Source organism: Gossypium hirsutum, chromosome A09 (assembly GCF_007990345.1).
Source record: "Gossypium hirsutum isolate 1008001.06 chromosome A09, Gossypium_hirsutum_v2.1, whole genome shotgun sequence".
NCBI lineage: Eukaryota > Viridiplantae > Streptophyta > Magnoliopsida > Malvales > Malvaceae > Gossypium > Gossypium hirsutum.
The window spans coordinates 72,044,777-72,067,251 of record NC_053432.1 but is presented as its reverse complement, the minus strand read 5'-3'; the positions used below and the strand labels follow the sequence as shown (position 1 = coordinate 72,067,251).

General features: G+C 32.9%; 2 protein-coding genes across 3 annotated transcripts; both read left to right on the top strand.

Annotated features, from left to right (window-relative positions):
- The first annotated feature begins 5,876 nt into the window (after positions 1-5,876).
- On the top strand, positions 5,877-11,785 carry LOC107889470 (homogentisate solanesyltransferase, chloroplastic). Of its 2 annotated transcripts, XM_016813906.2 has the most exons (10): positions 5,877-6,468; positions 7,131-7,252; positions 7,351-7,497; positions 8,317-8,542; positions 9,003-9,076; positions 9,525-9,617; positions 9,838-9,955; positions 10,122-10,184; positions 10,433-10,465; positions 11,538-11,785. In XM_016813906.2, the coding sequence occupies exons 1-10, from the start codon at positions 6,244-6,246 to the stop codon at positions 11,610-11,612; spliced, it is 1,176 nt and encodes a 391-aa protein (XP_016669395.2). In that variant the 5' UTR covers positions 5,877-6,243; the 3' UTR covers positions 11,613-11,785. The 2 variants fall into 2 exon arrangements, with proteins under 2 accessions (XP_016669395.2, XP_040932562.1); XM_041076628.1 differs by lacking the exon at positions 11,538-11,785 and having other exon boundaries at positions 5,921-6,468; positions 10,045-10,184; positions 10,433-10,460.
- Positions 11,786-15,014: 3,229 nt separating this feature from the next.
- Positions 15,015-19,214, top strand: LOC107889471 (eukaryotic translation initiation factor 3 subunit C). Its single transcript, XM_016813907.2, has 4 exons — positions 15,015-15,145; positions 15,382-15,440; positions 15,557-17,353; positions 18,153-19,214. The coding sequence occupies exons 2-4, from the start codon at positions 15,417-15,419 to the stop codon at positions 19,083-19,085; spliced, it is 2,754 nt and encodes a 917-aa protein (XP_016669396.2). The 5' UTR covers positions 15,015-15,145; positions 15,382-15,416; the 3' UTR covers positions 19,086-19,214.
- The last annotated feature ends 3,261 nt before the right edge of the window (positions 19,215-22,475 follow it).

The following is a 22,475-nucleotide window of genomic DNA, read 5'->3' as shown; positions in this document are numbered from 1 at the left end:
CTAGAATACCCCATAGTTCGGCTTCAAAAGGCGTGCATCATCCTATTAACAGTTGAAACCCAAAATCCACTCCATCTGTAGCCACGTTCCTAGATGAAATAGCCACAACTCCATCCATGTATAAGTGAACAAGTGACCCGTCAGAGGCCAGACGTGGGCTCAGTTTGTGACTACTGTTTTGAAAATCTTTGTGAGTTGCTTCATATTGTCGGGCCCAATTAAAAGAAACTTTGACAACTTTATTTTTTGTCCATGTGATGTTTTGGGAAATGAATAAATTCACGTTTTTCCAAATGTGCCAAATAATTATTCCGAAAAGATTCAACCAAGTAGTGCCATGACCCTGCAATAACAAATGAGAACAAATGTTAGAAGATAAATAAGATTGCAAGGGTTTCGAGAAGAACTTGTGATGTTGGTCGAATGGAAGCACTTGCATCCAAACTTCCTTTGTTGCTTAACAATCCCGAAGGATGTGAATAATATCCTCATAGTCATGCCCACAAAGAGAGCAAGAACTATTGTTAGCAACCCCCCTAGAGCTCATTCATCATTAGTAAGGAGTCTCTGCTTAAAAGCTAACAATAGGAAGAATCTAACTCTTTTTGGACCTTGATACTTCCAGATGTGTTTCCAACGTTCGTCTTTTGGTTCCCAAAAAACCTTCTTTAAAGTCCATAAGGCACTTTAAACCGAGAAAGTGCCTGAAGCCGTACGAGTCCAAACAACCCTATCCAGGCCTGAAGCATAGTGAGGAGGTGAAATACTCAAAATACATTTAATAACATCCTTAGAGAGCCAAATACGAAAAGATCCAAATTCCAAATGCCATCAAACATCACCAAATCCTTAAGGGAGCATTTTGAATCAATATTAGAATGTGCCAAAATAAAGGTAACAAGGGACCAATTTTTGGAATCCAAGAGTCCTTCCAACAACAAATACAAGTGCCATTCCCAATTGACCAAGCTAAGTTTTCACGGAAGAGAGATCATATTTTAGAAAAAGATACCAAATGTGAGAACACTAAGTCCTTGTGGTAGAGTTTAAGAGATGATGCTTTACGCCATACTTCGCTCTGAGGACTCTAACCCTAAAGGCATTGTCCTTAGAAAGTAAATTGAAACAATCTTCATGAAGAAATAGACATTTCAGTCAGCCAAATTTCGAAAACCAAGACCTTCATGAGACTTAGGCTGATAGATGGAATTCCATCCTACTAAAGAGAATTTTGGATGCCCATATGAAGAACCCCAAATAAATTGGTGAACCAGTCTTTCAATCTCATCACAAATACTTTTTGGTATCATCAATGTTTGCATGAAGTAATTCGGGATGGACAAGAGAGCAAATTGGGCCAAAGTGATTTCACTAGCAATTGATAGCTTCCTAGCTATCTAACTCTACAATTTGTGACGCACCTTTTCCACGATAAAATTCAGGGTGCTATTAGTAACTCTATCATGAAAAAGTGGGACATCTTAATAGGTTCCAAGGTTTTGGACTTCCTGAAACCCAAATAGAAGGTTAATTTGGCTGCCTAAGCCACTATTGATATCCTTAGAAAAGAAGATGTTGCTTTTTCGAGTGCTGATATTATGCCTAGAAAAGTCACAAAAATGCTTCAAGAGATGTTGTAATAATCATGCTTGTTCCAAATCATCCACGAAAAAAGGTGAGATAAATTAAGACTTGATTGAGACAGGTGAATTGGACACCACTTTCCATCCTCAATATGAGAGTGTATGGTGTGTCCTAACCACTCCATGCAAAGGATGAAGAGATATGATGATAACGAACACCCCTATCTAATTCCATGGACATACTTGAATTTTTGAGTAGGAATACCATTCTAGAGTATCTACATAGTGGAGGAAGAGATGATTGACATAATCAATTTTCTAAGAAACTCAGGAATTCCATCTGCCTGTAAAAAAGCATCAATGAAATCCCAACTCAACCGATCATACGCTTTCTCCAAATCAAGCTTAATAGCCATCCAATTTTTAGCATTCCGTTTACTTCGCATAGAATGTATGACCTCTTGAACGATGATGATGTTATCAAAAATGTTACGCCCAATAATAAAACCAGCATGTTCCTGTGAAATAAAGCTAGGAAATACTAATTTAAAACGATTACTAATCACTTTCATTACTAGCTTGTATAAGATAGAGTAGAGGCTAATGGGACGAAATTGGATGAACGTCTCAAGATTATCCGTTTTTGATAAGAGCACGAGCAATGTATTATTCAGCTCTGGATCTATGTTATTGCTAGCAAAAACCCCTTGTACCCATTGACAAACAACGCTACCAAGAGTATCCCACTAATTTTGAAAGAAAAGCGCATGAAAGCCATCACTTCCTAGGGCTTTTAGCGGGGCCATATAAAAAAGAGCCTTATTGATTTCTTCATTTGAAACCGACTTCTCCAAAGACATAATGTCAGAGAGGTCAAGCCGCAGAAAGATATTAAAAGGAAGACCTTGCATAGGTTGCAGAGTTTCACAATAAAGCTTTTCAAAAAAAAAGGCATTGCCTCAGTTCTAAGAATACTCTAATCAGAATTCCATTCCCCATTACCAAGGTGTAAAGTCGTAATGCGATTAAAGTATCTTCTTTAGATTGTATGGCTATGAAAAAATTTGGTGTTGATCACCTAAATTTAACCAGTCACATCTAGCCTTTTGCCTCTAAAGAAGCTTATCATGACTTAGAATATTCTCCAGTTCATCTTGGATCTAAAACAAACGATTAGAAGGATAATGCTCTAAAGTTGATTGAATGCTGAAGAGGGATTTCATCAATTGTCTTTTGCGCGTACCTATGAAACCATAAACAGACCTATTCCAATATTTAACATGAGACGTAAAACTAGAAAGAGAAGCAACCATATTACCAAAGTAACTCCACTTATCTTTGACAAAAGTAGAAAAATTATCTTTGACAAAGGTGGAAAAATTAGGATGCTTCGTCCACCCAGCTAGAAAGTGAAAGGGTTTGCCTCTGAAATAACTGACATCCAGCTGTAAAGTTGTAATGATGGGCCTGTGACCGGATTTGATTCGTGAGAGGTGGGAAATCAAACATTAAGGAAAAGCTGACACCCATGCATCATTTGCTAGAGCCCTATCAAGTCTTTAACACGTTCCACCTCTTTGTCAGGTAAAGGAATGACATGTAAATCCTAAATCCTACAAATCACAACTTTAAACGAAATTACCAAAAAACTTGCTTCTTTCTCTTGTGGCATGACTACTTTTATTTTCTTCTGGGAATAAAATTGCTTTGAAATCGCCGATTACAACCCAAGGGGAGGAGTTGTTTAACATGGCTGCTTTTAAATCATTCCAAATTAGTATATGTTTTCTTCTATCTGGGCTACTATAGACAAAATAAATAAAAATGGAATTAGAAGGTAAATTACCAAAAACTCGGAGGAAAACAAATTGGGGATGATTTTGAGTAATATCAATCCGAATTAAGCCTTTCCAACATATCCAAATGCCTATTGAAAATCCAATAGCTTCAACAATGTGGGAATAATAAAAACCCAATTATAGCCTTTAGTATCGATTCAAAATCAATTCATCCTCAATCAAACACATATACTCAAATCAAATGCATAACAACTTAAATAAATAAATTTCATATGAACTTACCTAGTCAAAACATCAAATAAGTTGAATCTTCAAGGACTAATCGACAGTTTTAACTTTTCTTTGATTACCTCCAGTTTGATCCAATTCTTGATTTATACAATTATTCTATTCAATCTATCAATACCAAAAGTTTATACATTATGCCATGACACGAATGAACCTGTAAAATTTCATTTTTAATACCTTTAAATTTTTTTCATTTTATTTAATTCAGTTCTTGAATTTGAAATAATAATATCTTTCAATTTTGAGACTCAATTTAAAAATCAAGTTCAATTACACTCTTTAGAGACCCTCTACTATTTATTTATATCGAAATTCCTCAACAATTTTTACATTTTATTCACTTTAATATTTATGTGCAAAACTAATAATTAAACTTTACAATCTAGTCCTATTTCATTATCCAAACTTAAAATCTATCAATTTAACACCAATTTCTTTAAGAAATCAACAATGACAACTTTCAAAAACTTTAATAGTTTTACAAATTGATACATGGGCTAGCTAAATCAAACTCCCACTACCTTAAAAATATAAAAATTACAAGAAAAAAACTTAATTACAATATCTAATTAATAGTTGGAAGTTGGAACCTTTAAGAGCTTTCTTCATTCACTTATGATGGACAATTCTTGTTGAAAAGGAAGAGAAAGAATTTCTCTTTCATTCCACCATCCATTTATATATATAAATATACTTGTATTAAGGTTAATTTAATTAATTGACTAAACTTAACATTAATGAAGCTTAGTAATTTTTAACCTTGCCGTCCACTACCACCTCTTGAAAATGGTTTATTTACCATTTTCGACCTTTGGTTAACTGCAATTTAAATCTTCAAGTCTTTGGTCAATTACAAAATTCTAACGAATGGTCTTTTGTAATTTAGTCCCTAAACTTAAATTAATCATTTAATTGACAAAATTACTAGACCAAACTTAAATACATTTTTATACCAACTTCGTAAATATTCATGTTTAATATTTACAGACCTAGTTTCGGTAGTTTACGAAAATAGGATTCCGAAATTGTTTTTTCGGTACTACAAAAAATCGGGCTGGTAGAGTTGATCTATTTAAAGTATTGTCCTAAATATAGTTATTTTGGACATAGTTATTCTCGAACAACAATGATTCTGAACAACAACTATTTTAAACAAGAGTTGTTATTCTGGAAGAGATACTAAGTGAAATGACGAAGGTACGTGTTTTACACTTTGAAGCATAATTTATTGGAATATAATATTATTTATCTTAAAGAGGAAATAAAGTTAATAGCAAAAAACTAGGTGTTTACCATGAGAAAACAAGTATACTTTAAAGTCAAATCATGAATTAAGCCTAACAAGGTTAAGAATATAATTTTTTTGAAGTAATTTAGTTTTGGGTAAACTACTTGTTTTTGTCATTTAACTAAAATAAGTTACAATTTAGTTACTAAGTTATTTGAAAATTTTAATCTAAGTAACTAAACTATTTAAAAGCTTTTATTTAAATTATTGGACTGTTAAGTTTTTTTTTTAACTTCCACTAGCAAGCGCTAAGCAATGATTTGATAATTGGTATGGTGGATCAATATCTATCAATGAGTAGAAGAACATATCTAAGTCATTTTGACAATCGGTGTTGGAGATTGGATAAAAAAAACTATTTGAATTTTGGTTCGCAAATACGTTATGTCTGAAGCTGTTTCTTGAAAAAAATTGAATTATATAAGAGAAGGGAAAAAAGAACTTTTGATTAATGCAAACAGTCAATGGGAGCCATATAACATCGATTTTAAGTTTTTAACAATCCAATTACTTAAATAAAAAACTTTCGAATAATTCAGTGACAAACTTGTAGCTTTTTTATTCAAGTAACTAAAACAAAAAACTTACTATAGCTTAGTGAACAATAATATAATTTACTGTTTAATTTTTAATTCATCCCTTCGACGTCCACTAAGACGATGAGCAATCAAAGATCAGAAACATTACAGTTTCCACAAAGTGCATTTCATAGTCGGCTTTACCTCTTCGAGCAGTACCCGCGATAAACAGAATAATTATTGCTATCAGCAATATATATCTTGATTTAAAAAAAATACATTTCAATTTTTTTTTTCAGAAGATAATATACATTTCGGTTTAGTGAAGGTCCATTACATCGTTTCATGCCAAGGCCCATAGTACCAATTTATATTGAACTTTCGCATAATATGCGTCAAAATTTGAAAATAATACGGAAAGGAGGTGCAAACCTTCCCTACACCGCTGGTTACATTGGATCCATTCATTATCTTATAGTATTTTCTTCAAGCAGTACTAGCTGTAACTTTGCTCAAAGGAGCAGTTTTTCCTTTTAACTATTTCAAAAGCATATGGTTGCAAAAATTACATAATCTATTGCTGATAAGTGTAAATTACAAAACTTTGATGGTTAGGAAAGAAAATAAGTGGAAAACTAACAAAGGGCACAACTGCAAAATCATGAACCTTTGAAGACCAGAAATTTGCTTCTTGGTTGTCCGAACTCCAGACTTTTTCCCCCCTTTCTTCCCTGTCTCTACAGCTTTCTTTATTTGGGTTCTACTGTATGGAGCTCTCACTCTCCCACTGTTCTTCCCTTGGAATTTCAGCTGTAAATCCTCATTGCAAGGCCTCATCTTGTCACCCCAAGGCAATACCCAGTAAGCTCAATGCCAAGCATTTTGATTTGTCTTTGAGATGCTCCAAATATGCTGTTTCAGTTGGGCTTTACGGTTATTCAAGTTGCTCAAAACATGTTCCAGCTAGGAAATTCAAGCGTAATTCAATCCGGGTATGTCTTGTTATCTTAAACTCCTAGTTCAACTTCTTTTTGTTTTCTGGGTTTCTGTAGGTTATGCTTGCGAATCTGCAAAATTTGAATGTTAATATGGATTTGGGTTCTTTTTGAAGACTTGAACTTCTTGGAGTTATCAATTTATCTTGGAGAATAAACTTGCTATAGGTTTTCCAGTTAAATGTGAATCCAAAGCAAACTGATAATTGATTGAAATTGAAAATAAAAAATCTTTATTTTTGAAATAAATGCTTTGTTTGTTTGTTTGTTTTTGTTTCAAACACATCTTTTAGTTTTTGCTTTTGTAAACAAAAAGCAAGTGGTAAAGCATCATCCATATTATGTCTAATTTCATTCAGACTGAGAATTTTTGTTTCAAGGCTCTTGATGCTGTTAATGGCTTTCTTTTACAAGGTTTAGAACCCTTTTTGATTGGCTAGTGATCCAATAGTACAAGTCTTGAGCTTTCAAGCTCAAAACAGCTTGTCAATTTAACAAGGTCTATACAGTTAGGACTGTTTGGCAATTCACCCCTCCCCGTACCATACTTAATGAAACAATTATTTCATATTCATTCATGTTAACTATGACCTGGTGAGAATCAATGAGTCTATATGTGGTACGTGGCATTTTTGTGATGTGAATGTGGCTTATACCAGGCTTGCAGTCAAGTTGGTGCTGCTGGGTCTGATCCAATGCTGAACAAGATTTCGTCTTTCAGAGATGCGTGCTGGAGGTTTTTAAGGCCCCATACTATACGTGGAACGGCCCTAGGATCAGCGTAAGAATTTATGGCTGAAACAATGATTTAATATGGTTAGTTAAATAATTGTGTTCAGGTTTACTTTAAGTGAAATTTGTTGTCAATTCTGTTGACAGTGCTTTGGTGGGAAGAGCATTAATTGAGAATTCAAATTTGATCAAGTGGTCCCTGGTGCTGAAGGCATTCTCCGGTCTTATAGCTCTGATATGTGGAAATGGTTATATAGTTGGCATCAATCAGATCTATGATATTGGCATTGACAAGTATGTACCACATATTTGTAAAAATAATTTAGAGCTCAAGTGGAAGTGTAGGTAGCGGCTTATTTCACATCCTTGAAATTTAAATCTGAGCTGCCAAGTAACACAACTACTGTAATGCACATTTATGTGCCGTAATATTCAGCAGAAAGAGAGGCTGTTATCTAGACTGGATCATTACTTAGAAAACACCCAGTTCTTTTTCATCTAACATGGATAGATTTTTATTATTGAACATGTTCTTTTTCTGTTAAGGTCATGGGTTATGGATCAAGTCACTGGACTATTCGTGGTAAAATTTGCTTCATTTGATGAAACCTTCCTCTTATTGTAATTCTACCACAAGAATAACCTAAGATGAATAGTATATGAAACTCGTCACTGGGAGCTCCTAACCTTAGAATAAATATTTGTAGTTGGCACATAGATGTTAATATTACTAAAGTGATTTATCCTCTTCCCATCTTTGGTGCTTTTGACTTCTTGTCTTGCCCACAAAGGCACCTGTAACAAGTTCTCTTTGAATTTTTGAGAATGCTTTTTTATTGTATAGCTGTGTTATAGTTTCAATCTTGGTTTGCAGATCATGTAGGTAACTGTACAAGTGCACCTGTAACAAGTTCTCTTTGAATTTTTGAGAATGCTTTTTTATTGTATAGCTGTGTTATAGTTTCAAGCTTGGTTTGTAGATCATGTAGGTAACTGTACAAGTGCATAGCTTCTGAAAGAAAATTTGAGATTTCAAGATTTTATTATGGGGGATTTACTAGTGACTTAAAGTGATGAGAATTTAAATAGCCTTTTTTTTCCTCCAATTTGCAGGGTAAATAAACCCTACTTACCCATAGCTGCAGGGGATCTCTCAGTTCAATCAGCATGGTTCTTGGTGATATTTTTTTCAGTGACTGGCCTTCTGATTGTTGGATACAACTTTGGCCAATTTATCACATCGCTTTACTCACTTGGTCTTTTCCTGGGCACTATCTATTCAGTTCCTCCATTTAGAATGAAGAGATTTCCTGTTGCAGCATTTCTAATAATTGCCACGGTATTTTTTTTATGTTATTTTTGTGAAGCAATATTGTTTATTAACATGAAATATGAAGCTGACAAATAAGGGTTACCTGAAACTGATCACATGTTAAGTGTGGACAAAAAATTCTTCTCGATAGTAGAAAATGAAGCAATTCATGGCAGAAGTCATCAGAGATAACCTTATATCATATTTCAGTCCTTGTGTCTGGTGCATTGATTAATTGAATTTTATGCAGCATAAATTTTGATTGATTTGGGTCCAGAATTGGTTGTAAAACAGAAATGAAGTCTGGTCAGTAAGTGGACCAGCTTAATGATCTTAATAGTTGTTGGTTTTGTGATAATTACCTTAACCTACATGGAAATGGTACCCTTTTGCATTAATTGGCACCATCATTTACTACTGCAAAAACTTGTCATGTTTGTTTCTAAAGGCATTATTGGAAAAAATCTTAAGAAATTGAAAGTTGCAGGTGAGGGGTTTCCTTCTCAATTTTGGGGTGTACTATGCTACAAGAGCTGCTCTTGGACTTCCATTTCAGTGGAGGTGGGTAACCTTTCATTACATTTGACTTCTTAATATTGGTGTATTTTTCAGTGAGGTGGGTAACCATTCATTACACTCAATACATATATCCTTGACCACAAACAAATGAAAAAGTGTTCAATTACTTCTATTACATTCCTAACCTAGTATTGCAACTTTATAAAAGTATGGGCCCTTAGTTCATGAGCTAGATCCTCTATCATCCATGAACTGCCTTTGAGTTCTTTTCCATCATTGAGTGCGGTGGAACCTTTCTTGTACTTTCTTCCATCTAATCAACTCCTAAGATCTGTGCTCTACTTTTTTAAACAGGCATCATTGGTAAAGGTTCTGCTTTGTCTTAAAAAATTTCATTTGCCTTGTATATTTTGAAGTTTAGCTTTATGAACACCTGTTTGAAAACAACTGAGAGAGCTAAACATGTCTTTGACCTGTATTCTGTCTGCAGTGCACCCGTGGCATTTATCACTACTTTCGTAACATTGTTTGCACTTGTTATTGCCATAACCAAGGATCTTCCAGATGTAGAAGGAGATCGCAAGTAAGTTATATGATCAATTTAACATATACTGTTTGTTTTTGTTCTTCTCCTGTTGACATTGTTGATATCAAGTTCCCCTGTTCCCTGGTTTAGTTTCCTTCATGAATGGTGAAATATTAATTAATTTTTGAATGTTTATTTCCCGTGAGCCTCAATTTCTGTCTTGCTTTGAAAGTTTTTGGACATCACTGTCTCAGATCTGTTTGTACAATATATACAGATTTCAAATATCAACATTAGCAACAAAGCTTGGAGTTAGAAATATTGCATTTCTTGGTTCCGGACTTCTACTGGTGAATTATGTTGCTGCTGTGTTGGCTGCAATATACATGCCTCAGGTGAACAAGTAGCACTCGAAGCCCGTCTTATCATTCACTACTGTTTGTGCCTGAATTCAGTGCTTAATTTGTGTAGCTTATGGAAGCAGATTGTTTTGATTTCTTTACATCTATCTTCAAGGGAGATTATCGAAAATAGTAAATTCTTCAATTGCATATGTTACAGGCTTTCAGGCGTAGTTTAATGGTACCTGCTCATATCTTTTTGGCGGTCTGCTTGATTTTTCAGGTGCGTTTCCTGGATTTAAGATTTCTCCTAATACAATATTGACCAGGAATCATATGATTCGTTTTTAACTCTTTGTTTCCAGAAATGGACATTCTTGAATGAATCTGTGTTTCGAAAGCAATTGCTTGTTCATAAGAAAACCTAATCGTTGGAGTATTATTTAACTTTATAATGTCAGTACACTCTGTGACTGATTGTTCTTTCATAGTTATGGTCTCTGATGCAAATTTTTATTTTAATTGGTTCAGACACGGGTGTTGGAACAAGCAAATTACACAAAGGTAATGCCTACCTTCTTGTAGATCATATCACATTAGCAGATTCGATCTGTTATATAATAATTTAGTTGAATGAATTCTTTCAGTTTTGGTGATTATGGATGACCACATAGCAAATGGTTATCTTGACTCACAGTCCTTCTGGAGTCACGGTGTTCATAAACTAGGGCTGCCTTTGGCTGCTTAGTTTGTATAAATGACAAACCTATGGTGCTCCAACTTTTTATTTTTCTTAAAGTATCTGTATCCGACACATTTGGACATAGTTACGGGGGTAGGACTCTCCAAAGACTTTCCTAACACATGGAAAAACTTATTAAACAAAATTGAACATACACATGTCAAACACTACCAACATCTGACACCCACAACTGAGTCCAAGTAACATCGGTATAGACTGACATTTTAGAAATTGAAATTTGGCATACTCTTCAACATATGAAGTTAATGGATTTTGAAGCAAATAAAATGATCATCTTTGTAACAAATTATGGATTTAATAAATATGATAATATTTAGTTTCAACTATATGCTGGAAATACTACTACTTATATAGATATTTCTTGGGTACTGTCATATTCTCTAACCACAGTCTAGTGACTACATCTTTGCCTGTTATTACTTGAGGATGATCTTCCACTGGCTAATGTCTTAGCAAGACAGTAATATGTTTGCCTAAGTGCACCAGATGCACTTCAGTCACAATTTTTTCTGATAAATGTATAGGTAGGGGTTGCCCAGGGATTGAGTCCGGGATTATTGCATGCGCAATGACTAGTTTAGCTGCAATTTCCACTGCAGGAACTTATTTTTATAACCATCCGAAATAAATGATTATACCTGCATTACAGCGAACACAGTCTACTGATTTATTTCAGCCAGTCAGCTCTCTTATATTTTCATTGTCAAGTGACTAATGCTTGTAAGATTCATGTGTCAGGGTTCTTTTCTTATTAACTTAATTAGAACTTCAAACTGCAAAGAATCCTTCATATGTGAGGGGTTTTCATGCCACAAACAGGGAGCAAGAGAATTTGGTCAACACCTGATTTTATATTTGATTGAAATTTTGCAGGAAGCAATCGCGGGGTTCTATCGTTTCATATGGAATCTCTTCTATGCAGAGTATGCGATTTTCCCCTTCGTGTAGAATCCTAATCTCCACCCTTCATACTTTTTGTTTTGCAAATTTTTATTTTCACAGAGGGAGAGTAGTCACGTTAAGTATCTAAATGAACTTCCCATCTAATATTCATTGCATCTTTTAACAACGCTATCTTGAATTAGTTCTTATGCAAATAAATAAATTCAATAGAAAACAAAGATGGTCTGATCCCTGCCTAGAGTGTACTACATGCTGCTTGCATGCTCATGAGATTAGGACATCTGTTAAGCACCAAAACTGGTGTGAATATGATGGTTAAAACGGTAAGAATCATATGGCAGAGCATTGCTCCCCGCAGATGGTTGGACCGCTCTCCTCTTTGGGGAGGGCGTGTTGGTAACTAGAACCCACAAATGTCAAGCAAACAATAAAACACAAATGATGCAAGGGCACAATAATCACCACAAAATAAGAACTACAATAGTAGAAAAGAGAATAGAAAGATATCACCTTGCTTGTGACAATAAATGAGAAGGAAATCTTGAAGAATCTTGCAAACCTCACCCCCCTCCCCAGTTGTTGAAGCCTTAGAAAAATGAAAGACCAGACGAGAGTAATAACTAAAAGAACAAAGAACGTGAAGAGCAAACAAGGAATAAAATGACTTTAATGAAATAAGAGATGAAAAGAAACAGTTGGGAGAAATGACGAATGATGTCTCAGCATTCCAAAGTTCCAAACCCATGTTGCGACATTCTCTCCTATGAAGTTGCGATGTGATCATTTGGTTGGATCGCCTTTGACTTTGCATATATGTACATCGCAACACAGAGATAAGGCAAGTTGTGACATGACCATTTATTTGTCAAATTTGAACCTTTGGCTTTGCATATATGCACATGGCACAAGTTCTAGTGTGTTCATGTTTTTTTTTTTCTAAAACGAGAAGCTGAGAAGCAGATGACAATTGAAGTCTCAACATTCCAAACCCATGTTGCAACATTCTTTCCTATGAAGTTGTAATGTAATCATCTAGTTGGAACACCTTTGACTTTGCATATATACACATTGTAAACATTGCAACGCAAAGATAGGTAAGTTGTGACGTGATTGTCTATTTGTCAAATTTAAACATTTCTTTTTAGTTTTAAACATTTCACTTTATTCTAAACAAAAAATTTAAATTTTATAATTTTTATAGAATAATATAATATTAAAATTGAATTTAATGAAAATATTGTCCATTAAGTGATAACTAGTTCTTATTTTCCTATCATTTTCTACTTTTTTGCTGAATATTCCTATTGAATTTTTTTTTCTTTTGGATATCAAACATGTATAAAAGAAATAAATTATTGAAAATATTAATTTTCATCTGATTTAATTTTTTTAATCATTTCTCAAACTAGGCTTAAAAGACATCTGAACCAAAATGTCTTTTTTAAAAAAAAAAAATACTAAAGCACTTTGGTATTTCTAAAAAAATAATTCTATTTAAGATTTGTTTGATAAATTGTTAAAATGAATACTAAAAAAATAAGTATTAAAACACAACTGTAAAAGAAAAAAATTGACATTTTAAGTTGAAATGAGTGTTTTAAAAAAAATCCACATCAATTGACAAATGATAATAACAGCATGAGCAAATTAGACCAAACAAAAAGTACACAAATTAAATCATAAATTTAAGCATAAAAGAGCGCTTAAAACCAACCTATACCTAACACAATCATTCTTATATATATAATTTATAATATAAATACTCATTTAATGAATAATAGAAATTTAAATATTCGAATTTATTTATTTATTTATTACAGATTTATATATATTATATTTAAATATTAGATTTATTGTTGGGTATTAATTCAGGATGCATAGAAATATGAGGTAAATAATATTTATTACTTAAACTCACTCTATTTTTAATATAATTATTTTAGATATTTGATTTTATTATTAAATTTTGAGTTACTCATAAGAATAAAGATTTTGAACAGTTAAACCAAATATTTAATATTTAATAAATTTTAATATTTTCAAAAATATAGTTAATATATTTAATTTTTATTGTAAATATATAAATAAAAAATCTATTCTTTCAAGTACTTTTATACTTATTTTTCTTTATTTTGTATTTTATTTTCTGAATAAACTATAATGATAGAAGTGATTGGTGAATTTTCATTTTCAGAATTTAATGATAAAAATTTTGAACTAAAATTTAATTTTATGAATTTGTAGTTTAATTTAATAAAAATTCAATGTTTTTTCTAAAAAATTAATTAACCTTTTGAAATTTTTTCTAGTCTTTTCTTTCTCCTATAAAATTAAACGGTTTAACATTAAGTAATATGTGAACTTTGAACGTTCCTTGGCTGACACGTGGATACTCATGTTCTCTTTTTCTCTCTCCATTTTAGAAAAATAGTTAAATTTTAATTTTAGTTTTTTTTTATTTCGTTTAAAAATGATATTTAATTTTTAACATAATTTGATTCATATATTTTTATAATGTTATTAATTAGTTCTAATAATTAATATTGTTGATTTTTTGACTAAAATATTACCTGATTATAAATAATTTGAATGTCCTAAAAGTCGATGAACACATGACTTTACATTTATTTTAAGTTTATGATTTTGCTTACAATATAAGAAAATGGTTAGATTTCAAATTTGACTTTTAAACTATGTTGAAACTTGAAATTTAATCTATATACTTTAATTTTTAGTATAAGTTGGTCAGTTTATTTCTATAATGTTAACGGTAAAACTAAATAATTAATATTGTTAACTTTTTTAATCAAAATATTGACATAAGTTTTTCTCAAGAATACCATTCCAACAAAAAAAATTAATTTGTTATAACAAGCTCAAATGAATATTTTTAAGAAAAAAATTTAATTAATATTTTTAGCATCATATTTATTGTTATATGACAACCAAGTATATATGTATATATATATTTGAAATTTCAAAATGTTACTAAAAAGAATTTAATAGAAGAAATTTAATGGTGGGTAACAATTATACTTGAATTTTAAATCCAAAAATAAATGGTCTAAAATCTTAAAAATAAAAATAATAAACTATCTAAGAAATAAATAGGGATTTACAACATATTTTGATATTCAAAATTTTACTTTGTAAGAATCATATTAATATTAATTAATAATAAATAATATGTTAATTCAAAAAACTATTTATATTCTTCTAATATTAATTTAATAATATTTTTAATTATTTAATTAATAAGTGAGTATAATACACTGATGATATATTTCTTTATTCCACAAGTATATTTAAAAAATTGGCTTCTAATTTATTTTAAATATCAATTTTTAAATGTTTTATTATATATAATTTTTATAAAATATTTGTGGAGTTTAAAAATTGTATCAAATACTTCATCTTAATTAAGTTAATAACATAGGGGATAAGTTTGTATGGGTTACCAAAAAGTAAAAGAATTCAGAATCCCTAAACTACCCTTAGCTGAAATTATATATAGATACAACGTTGATGTGCTGCTAACCTAAAAACCCTGTTAAGAACACGCTGCCGCCTCAGATCAGGTAAGCTTATTTCTAGTTCGTATTTCTTCTTTTCTTGATAATTTAAAGAGAAAAAAGGATCTCGTCTCTGTTGTGATTATTTAAAAAAAAATTTGAATGCTTTTTTGAATCGCAGTATGGAATAATAGATTCGAAATTTGATTGTTGCTAATTTTAAGCTCATATTTTGTTCATCCAGCTTTTCGTATAATTTTATTTATTTGAAATGCCTGATTCTTATTATTTTCTTTTTGCAGCTTTGAAGTAATTGAAATCAAGGAAGTGAAACCCAATGGCATCTAAATTCTGGACTCAGGTTTGTTTTTTTTTTTTTTTTAAATTTGTCTTTCTGACGTATGGATTTTAAATATATAGCCTTTACCTAATATTTTATTGAGGTTAGACATACATTTTTTTTTGAATTTACGGTAGGGTGGTAGTGACACTGAAGAAGAGGAGACTGATATTGAAGATGAAATTGAGAATGGGGGAGCTGGAGAAACCACAGCCGCCGCTGCCGGAAGCAGATATCTACAAACAAATGCTAGTGATAGTGATGATTCCGATGGGCAAAAGAGGGTGGTTAGATCCGCCAAAGATAAGAGGTTTGAGGAGATGGCAAGTACGGTTGATCAGATGAAGAATGCAATGAAAATCAATGACTGGGTTAGCTTGCAAGAGAGTTTTGATAAGATTAATAAACAGTTGGAGAAGGTTATGCGTGTAACCGAGTCTGACAGAGTTCCGAATCTTTATATTAAGTGTCTTGTTATGTTGGAAGATTTCTTAGCTGAAGCTTTGGCTAATAAGGAAGCCAAAAAGAAAATGAGTAGCAGTAATCACAAGGCTTTGAACGCAATGAAGCAGAAGCTCAAGAAGAATAATAAGCAGTATGAGGAATTGATTAACAAGTATAGGGAGAATCCTGAGAGTGAAGAGGAGAAGTTTGAAGATGAGGATGAAGATGAGGATGAAGATGAATCTGGCTCTGAGTTGGAGGACCCCTCACAGATTGCTGCTGAGTCTAGTGATGAGGATGATGAGGGGGAAGATATGGATGATGATGATGATGATGCTGATGGGGCCTGGGAGAAAAAACTAAGCAAGAAAGAGAAACTGATGGATCGGGAGTTTAAGAAAGATCCTAGTGAGATCACTTGGGATACGGTTAACAAGAAGTTTAAAGAGGTTGTGGCTGCTAGGGGAAGGAAGGGAACTGGAAAATTTGAACAGGTCGAGCAGCTTACCTTCTTGACAAAGGTTGCCAAGACTCCTGCTCAGAAGCTTGAGATCCTTTTCAGTGTTATCTCTGCACAGTTTGATGTTAATCCAGGTCTTAGTGGACACATGCCTATAAATGTGTGGAAGAAATGTGTACAGAATATGCTTGTTATATTGGACATTCTTGTTCAGTACCCGAACATTGTGGTCGATGATATGGTTGAGCCTGATGAGAATGAAACCCAAAAGGGAGCAGACTATGATGGAACTATCCGTGTTTGGGGAAATTTGGTGGCCTTCCTTGAGAGAATAGATAATGAGTTCTTCAAGAGCTTGCAGTGCATTGATCCACACACTCGTGAGTATGTTGAGAGACTGAGAGATGAACCTTTGTTTTTGGTCCTTGCTCAAAATGTCCAGGAGTATTTAGAGCGTATTGGTGATTTGAAGTCTGCTGCTAAGGTTGCTCTGAGGCGGGTTGAACTTGTCTATTACAAGCCTCAAGAGGTTTATGATGCTATGAGGAAACTGGCTGAGCTATCGGAAGATGGAGAAAAAGATGGAGATGAGACTAAAGTGGAGGAAACACGGGGTACATCTGCGTTTGTTGTTACTCCTGAGCTCGTGTCCCGGAAGCCCACATTCCCCGAGAATAGTAGAGCATTGATGGATATCCTAGTGACGCTCATATACAAAAGTGGAGATGAGAGGACCAAAGCCCGTGCAATGCTTTGTGATATTTACCATCATGCCCTTTTTGATGAGTTTTCAATTGCTCGTGATTTGCTACTGATGAGTCATTTACAGGATAATATTCAGCATATGGATGTTTCAACACAGATACTTTTTAACCGGGCAATGGCTCAGGTTGGCCTCTGTGCCTTCCGTGTTGGACTAATTGCTGAAGGACATGGCTGCCTTTCTGAACTGTATTCTGGTGGGAGGGTGAAGGAATTGCTTGCACAAGGTGTTTCACAAAGTCGATATCATGAGAAAACCCCAGAACAGGTACCGATCATAATATAATTCCTTGACAGATCATAATTAACAATAGCTTTAACTGATAATCCTCGAGTCTGTACAGTTTTGTTGTCTTTTACTGTTTGCATTTTATGGTTTTTGCGTGCTAATTTTATTTTTTTGGCTTTACACTTTAGTAAATAGTTTTTGATTGGTTGATTAGATGGTATTGTTTCTGTTGGGATTGGAAGGATATTTCTTTTGGCACAATGTTTCTTTTAGGCATTCGGATATTTTAAGTTGATACAAATGCAGTAGCATAAAAAACAGTTACAAGACAATGAATTCATTTGGAAATTTAGTTATTGAAGTATGTTTGCCACTGATTACTTCTTTTTACTTTAGAAATAATTACTATATATCTAACTATTGGCATAATTGTAAAGAATAATTGTGGGATTTTCATGTTGATCTATGAGCCCTTATTGTGTGAAATTCTGACTTAAATTCGTGCAAGTCGTACCCTTCATTTGCAAACAACTAAACATCGTGATAACAGGGGCACTTACATGCTACTATATAATTTTTTGAGGTGAAAGTACCATACCTTCCGAGTACCTTTTTTATAGGTATTGGATCAAATTAGATCTTTTACTATTAAATGGATAGATTTAATCATTATGCTATTAAGAAGAATCGAGTAAGGCCAAATTAATGTTTACTATTTAAATTGATCTATTTAACAGTGAAGGGACTAATTTGATTTATTCCTTATAATAGAGGGACTGGCTTGTACATTCATCAAGTTTTTGAGGACTTATACTCTTTTAAACTTTGGATATATCAGGAAAGGTTGGAAAGGAGGCGTCAGATGCCCTACCATATGCACATAAATCTTGAGCTTCTGGAGGCTGTGCATTTGATATGTGCTATGCTTCTTGAGGTTCCTAACATGGCAGCCAACTCCCTTGATGCCAAACGCAAGGTGATAAGTAAGACATTCAGGCGGTTGCTTGAGGTGAGTGAGAGGCAGCCATTTACAGGTCCCCCAGAAAATGTGCGAGACCATGTAATGGCTGCAACCCGGGCCCTCTGCAAGGGAGATTCCCAGAAGGCCTTCGACATCATTAATTCTCTTGATGTTTGGAAGCTCCTTAGGAATAGAGAGAGTGTGCTTGAAATGCTGAAAGCTAAGATCAAGGAAGAGGCTCTGAGGACTTACCTTTTTACCTACTGTTCTTCCTATGATACACTAGGCCTGGACCAGCTGACCAGAATGTTTGACCTCTCAGATGCCCAGATTCATAGCATTGTTAGCAAGATGTTGGTAAATGAAGAACTCCATGCAAGCTGGGACCAGCCAACACGATGCATCATCTTCCATGATGTTGAGTACTCAAGGTTGCAGGCCTTGGCATTCCAGTTGACAGAAAAGCTTTCAATACTTGCTGAGAGTAATGAGAGGGCAGTCGAGGCTAGAACCGGTGGTGGTGGATTGGATCTGCCACTAAGGCGGCGAGATAACCAGGAATATGCTGCTGGGACAGCTGGCGGCGGCGGCGGTAGGTGGCCAGATTTGTCCTACGGTCAGGGTAGGCAAGGTAGTTCTGGACGTGCCGCGTATACTGGCGGTGGCAGACCATTGGCATTAGGACAGGCTTCAAGGGATCGGTCAGGTCAATCACGAGGATACTCTGGGAGAGCCGGTTCAGGAATGAGAGGTTCCCAGATGGATGCTTCAGCTCGCATGGTTAGTCTCAATCGGGGTGTTCGTGGTTAGTTGTATTTCTTAGCAGTAAATCTTAACCTAATTTTGTCAAAGTTATTTACTTGGGGTTGAACTTGATTATTGGATTTTGTGTTTTGCCATTTATTCAATAGCTGGACTCATTATGGCGTTTTCATGTTTTATGCTGAATCATGTTCCTTTATATTAAACAGAATTCCTGATTTTATCAACTCAAGTGCTTGCTTGACACATCGAACCTTAGGATTGTACACTTTACTTCTTTTGCATCAAAGTAGATGTACTCACATCAACCCACTGATTTAGTTGCAAAATTTTCAACTGATAATGATGTTCTATGCTACAATCGCAAGTGCCATTTCTTTTCTGATTCTGTGAAAGTTAAAATGATTTGTAGATTACGAACCGCGATAGTAGGTAACTTGAACAACTTTCTATTTGTTCATAGAAATGTTGGCCAATTTTTTTCTCACACGAGATATTACATCTTTATTTATCGAACCTTTAACTGGGTTCATACGAAAAAAATAGTACTTGTACTAATTTCAAAAATCTGTTTTCAATATATGAAAAATGATATGCAAGTTGTATTTTTCTTGGATAGAGGTAAGATAACTAAAATTACTTAAACATAGTACTCTATTTAGATAGTTTGCTTGAAAAAGTGATATTTTATTGTATGATTAACAAAATATAAAATTATTTAAAAGCATATTCTATTAAAGTACCGTTGTAATTATTTTGTTTTTTTTTTTAAAATTAATTCCTTGAACATTAAATGGACTCTAAAATTTCATACACTTAATACACTTGATACTCAAGTTTGATATTTTTTTTGTCCGGTATACGTGATATTTATATCTAGCAGAAGTTTTACATTCTGATACTCAAAAGTGTTAATTTTTCAACATTTAATTTGAGCTTTAAGACTAATTTGATAAAAATTAATTGCTATTAGTATTATATTTGAATTTTCATAATTTTGCTAATAGAATTTGTTTAACTGTATGATTATTAGTTCAATATAGTCTAATTGTTGTGATTTTTCTCAAATTTTAAGGTTTAAAATTTCATAGGCTTATTACATCATTTGGTACTTAAATTTGATATTTTTTTATACGGTATACGTGATATTTATATTTGACAAAAATTTTATATTTTGGTATCCAAAAGTAACCGTGTTAACTTTTCAATATTTAATTTAAGCTGTAAGGCTAATTTAATAAAAATCAATTGTTAATATTATTATATTTGAATTTTATTAATTTTGTTAATAAAATTTATTTAACTGTGTGATCAATTAATTATATATGGTCTAATTGTTGTAATTTTTCCTAAGATTTTAAAGTTTATTTGATGAAGTTAATTGCTAATAAACAAAAACATGAGAGAAAAAGATCTCCATTTTCCTTAATCTTTTTGTTTATTTTCCCCTAAACTAGTAGATTACAAATCTCTATTTTTCACATTTTCAATTTCATCCTCCATATTCCTTGCTTAAAGAAAAAAATGTTTAGAAAAATCCTTCTACTTTTTATTGCTTCCAAATAAACTATTTATCAAAACGAAAAAAAAAACCCTTAGCCTCTAATATATATATATATAAAAGCTTTAACTTTAATTTATACTCGAAAAAAATACTTTTAATTAAAAAAGACCTATCGCTTCATTTAAGAATATAAATTTGAAAATTTGTATTTGAATTTCATTTATTATATAAATGATAAGAATAAATTCGTATATTATAGATAAATTAGTTGAAATTTAATATAATATATGCTAAAAAATGCATAGAAGCATGAATTTGTCAAATCTAAAAATATTTTAAGAACTTCAAATTCATTACTAAATAAGTATCTAACACATCCATGAATTCAAGAAATTACAATTGTTACATTTCTAAATAGGTTACTACTCAATTTATACTATTTTTGATATCTAAAATTCTAAAATTCTAGTTTCCAAACGTTGACTAAAAAGAATCTTTAATATTAATCACATTAAATTTGAAATAGAATTATTTGAACACAAATTAAATGATAATAACTTATTGGGTACAATAGGTGCTTATTTTAATAAAAAAAAATGTTTTTAAGAATTTTATTAGTATTTTAACCAAAAAAATGAAATCGTGAAAGAAAAATAATTGTATAGCTACTTCGTATAACTGCATTCTCACCTACGAAATTCTATTTAATGTCCCAAAATTGTAATGACAATTGTGCTAAAAAAAGAAGGATAGCTAACAAAAAGGGGTAAGAATATAACCCAAGTCCAAGAAAAGAAAGAATATAGGGAAAAGTCAACATGCAGCTCTATGTATGAGCAGCAGAAGATTTCTTCATGTAATGTAATAACTATTAGCCAACAAGTCGTACCTTTAGCTTTCTACTTTGTTTTAGGGCCATGGTTTGAAGTCCCATTACCATCTTCACTAGTTTTCTCCTCTGCTAACTTTTGAAGGTCGAACCTTTCCTCCAACATCCTTGACTGAATTCTCTATTGTTTCTTCAATAACCTTTTTAGGGGTAACTTCTATGGATGGAGGCCTTGCTTAATTGTGGTTTACTATCGTTCCTGGAGCTACTCCACTATCTTTGTTTGTTATGGTATTTGCTAATGATTGCGACTTCGCTTCAGCATCTGTGGCTTTCGTTTTTAAACCTTCTTCACTAACTTTATTTAATGATTTAACGCCTAATGTAACGCCCTCCACTTGACCCGATCAACTGAATCTGAGTTCTGAGTGTTACGCCTAAGGATCGACGTACTTAGACTCCTACTTTGCTTTCCTATGTAACTATTCAACTAATAAAATTTCTAAGTCTTTTTAGCTGAAATACCTCGTTTTACTTATTGTGTATAACTTCTTGTACAGTCTAATATTACATTTACAATCAAAGTAATATGACTATTGTTTTCGCCTTACTTCTATCACTATACAAAGTATTACATCTTATGCGTAAACTTAAACTTCACCATAAGGCTTCTCGTGTAAACGCGTGTGTTGTCAATACTTCTAACTAATCGTATGACTCTTAGTTTTTTCTTGGCACAGATTGTAACTTCGCCACGATCTTTGTCTTCTCTGCATGCATATCAGCACAGACTGCCGCTCCTATGGCGTAGCCTTGGCATTGTCTCTCGCCACCCTCCTTTCTAACAACTCCTACAATCAGAGGCAATCAAATAAGTTCATGAGAACTTAATGAGGTATTATCATACATTTATTCATCATTTCATATAGAGTGTAAACATTGCACTTTACTTTATGGAATCAGACAAATATTCATCTAACTCAGCAAAACATGTGTTAAATCTCTTCATATCTTGTACTCATTCATATTCTGTAAACATTCTTACCTCTGTCGATATCATACGACTTACTTACGGGTTGGTACTGGCAACTCACTTTCCATTTCA

Bases quoted from the DNA above. Each gene is read 5' to 3' on its own strand.
- LOC107889470 (XM_016813906.2), top strand. From the start codon at position 6,244: ATGGAGCTCTCACTCTCCCACTGTTCTTCCCTTGGAATTTCAGCTGTA. The intron at 7,253-7,350 runs GTAAGAATTTAT...TTCTGTTGACAG, and splicing joins GGAACGGCCCTAGGATCAGC to TGCTTTGGTGGGAAGAGCAT. The intron at 9,618-9,837 runs GTAAGTTATATG...CAATATATACAG, and splicing joins GATGTAGAAGGAGATCGCAA to ATTTCAAATATCAACATTAG.
- LOC107889471 (XM_016813907.2), top strand. From the start codon at position 15,417: ATGGCATCTAAATTCTGGACTCAG. The intron at 15,441-15,556 runs GTTTGTTTTTTT...AATTTACGGTAG, and splicing joins CATCTAAATTCTGGACTCAG to GGTGGTAGTGACACTGAAGA. The intron at 17,354-18,152 runs GTACCGATCATA...TGGATATATCAG, and splicing joins ATGAGAAAACCCCAGAACAG to GAAAGGTTGGAAAGGAGGCG.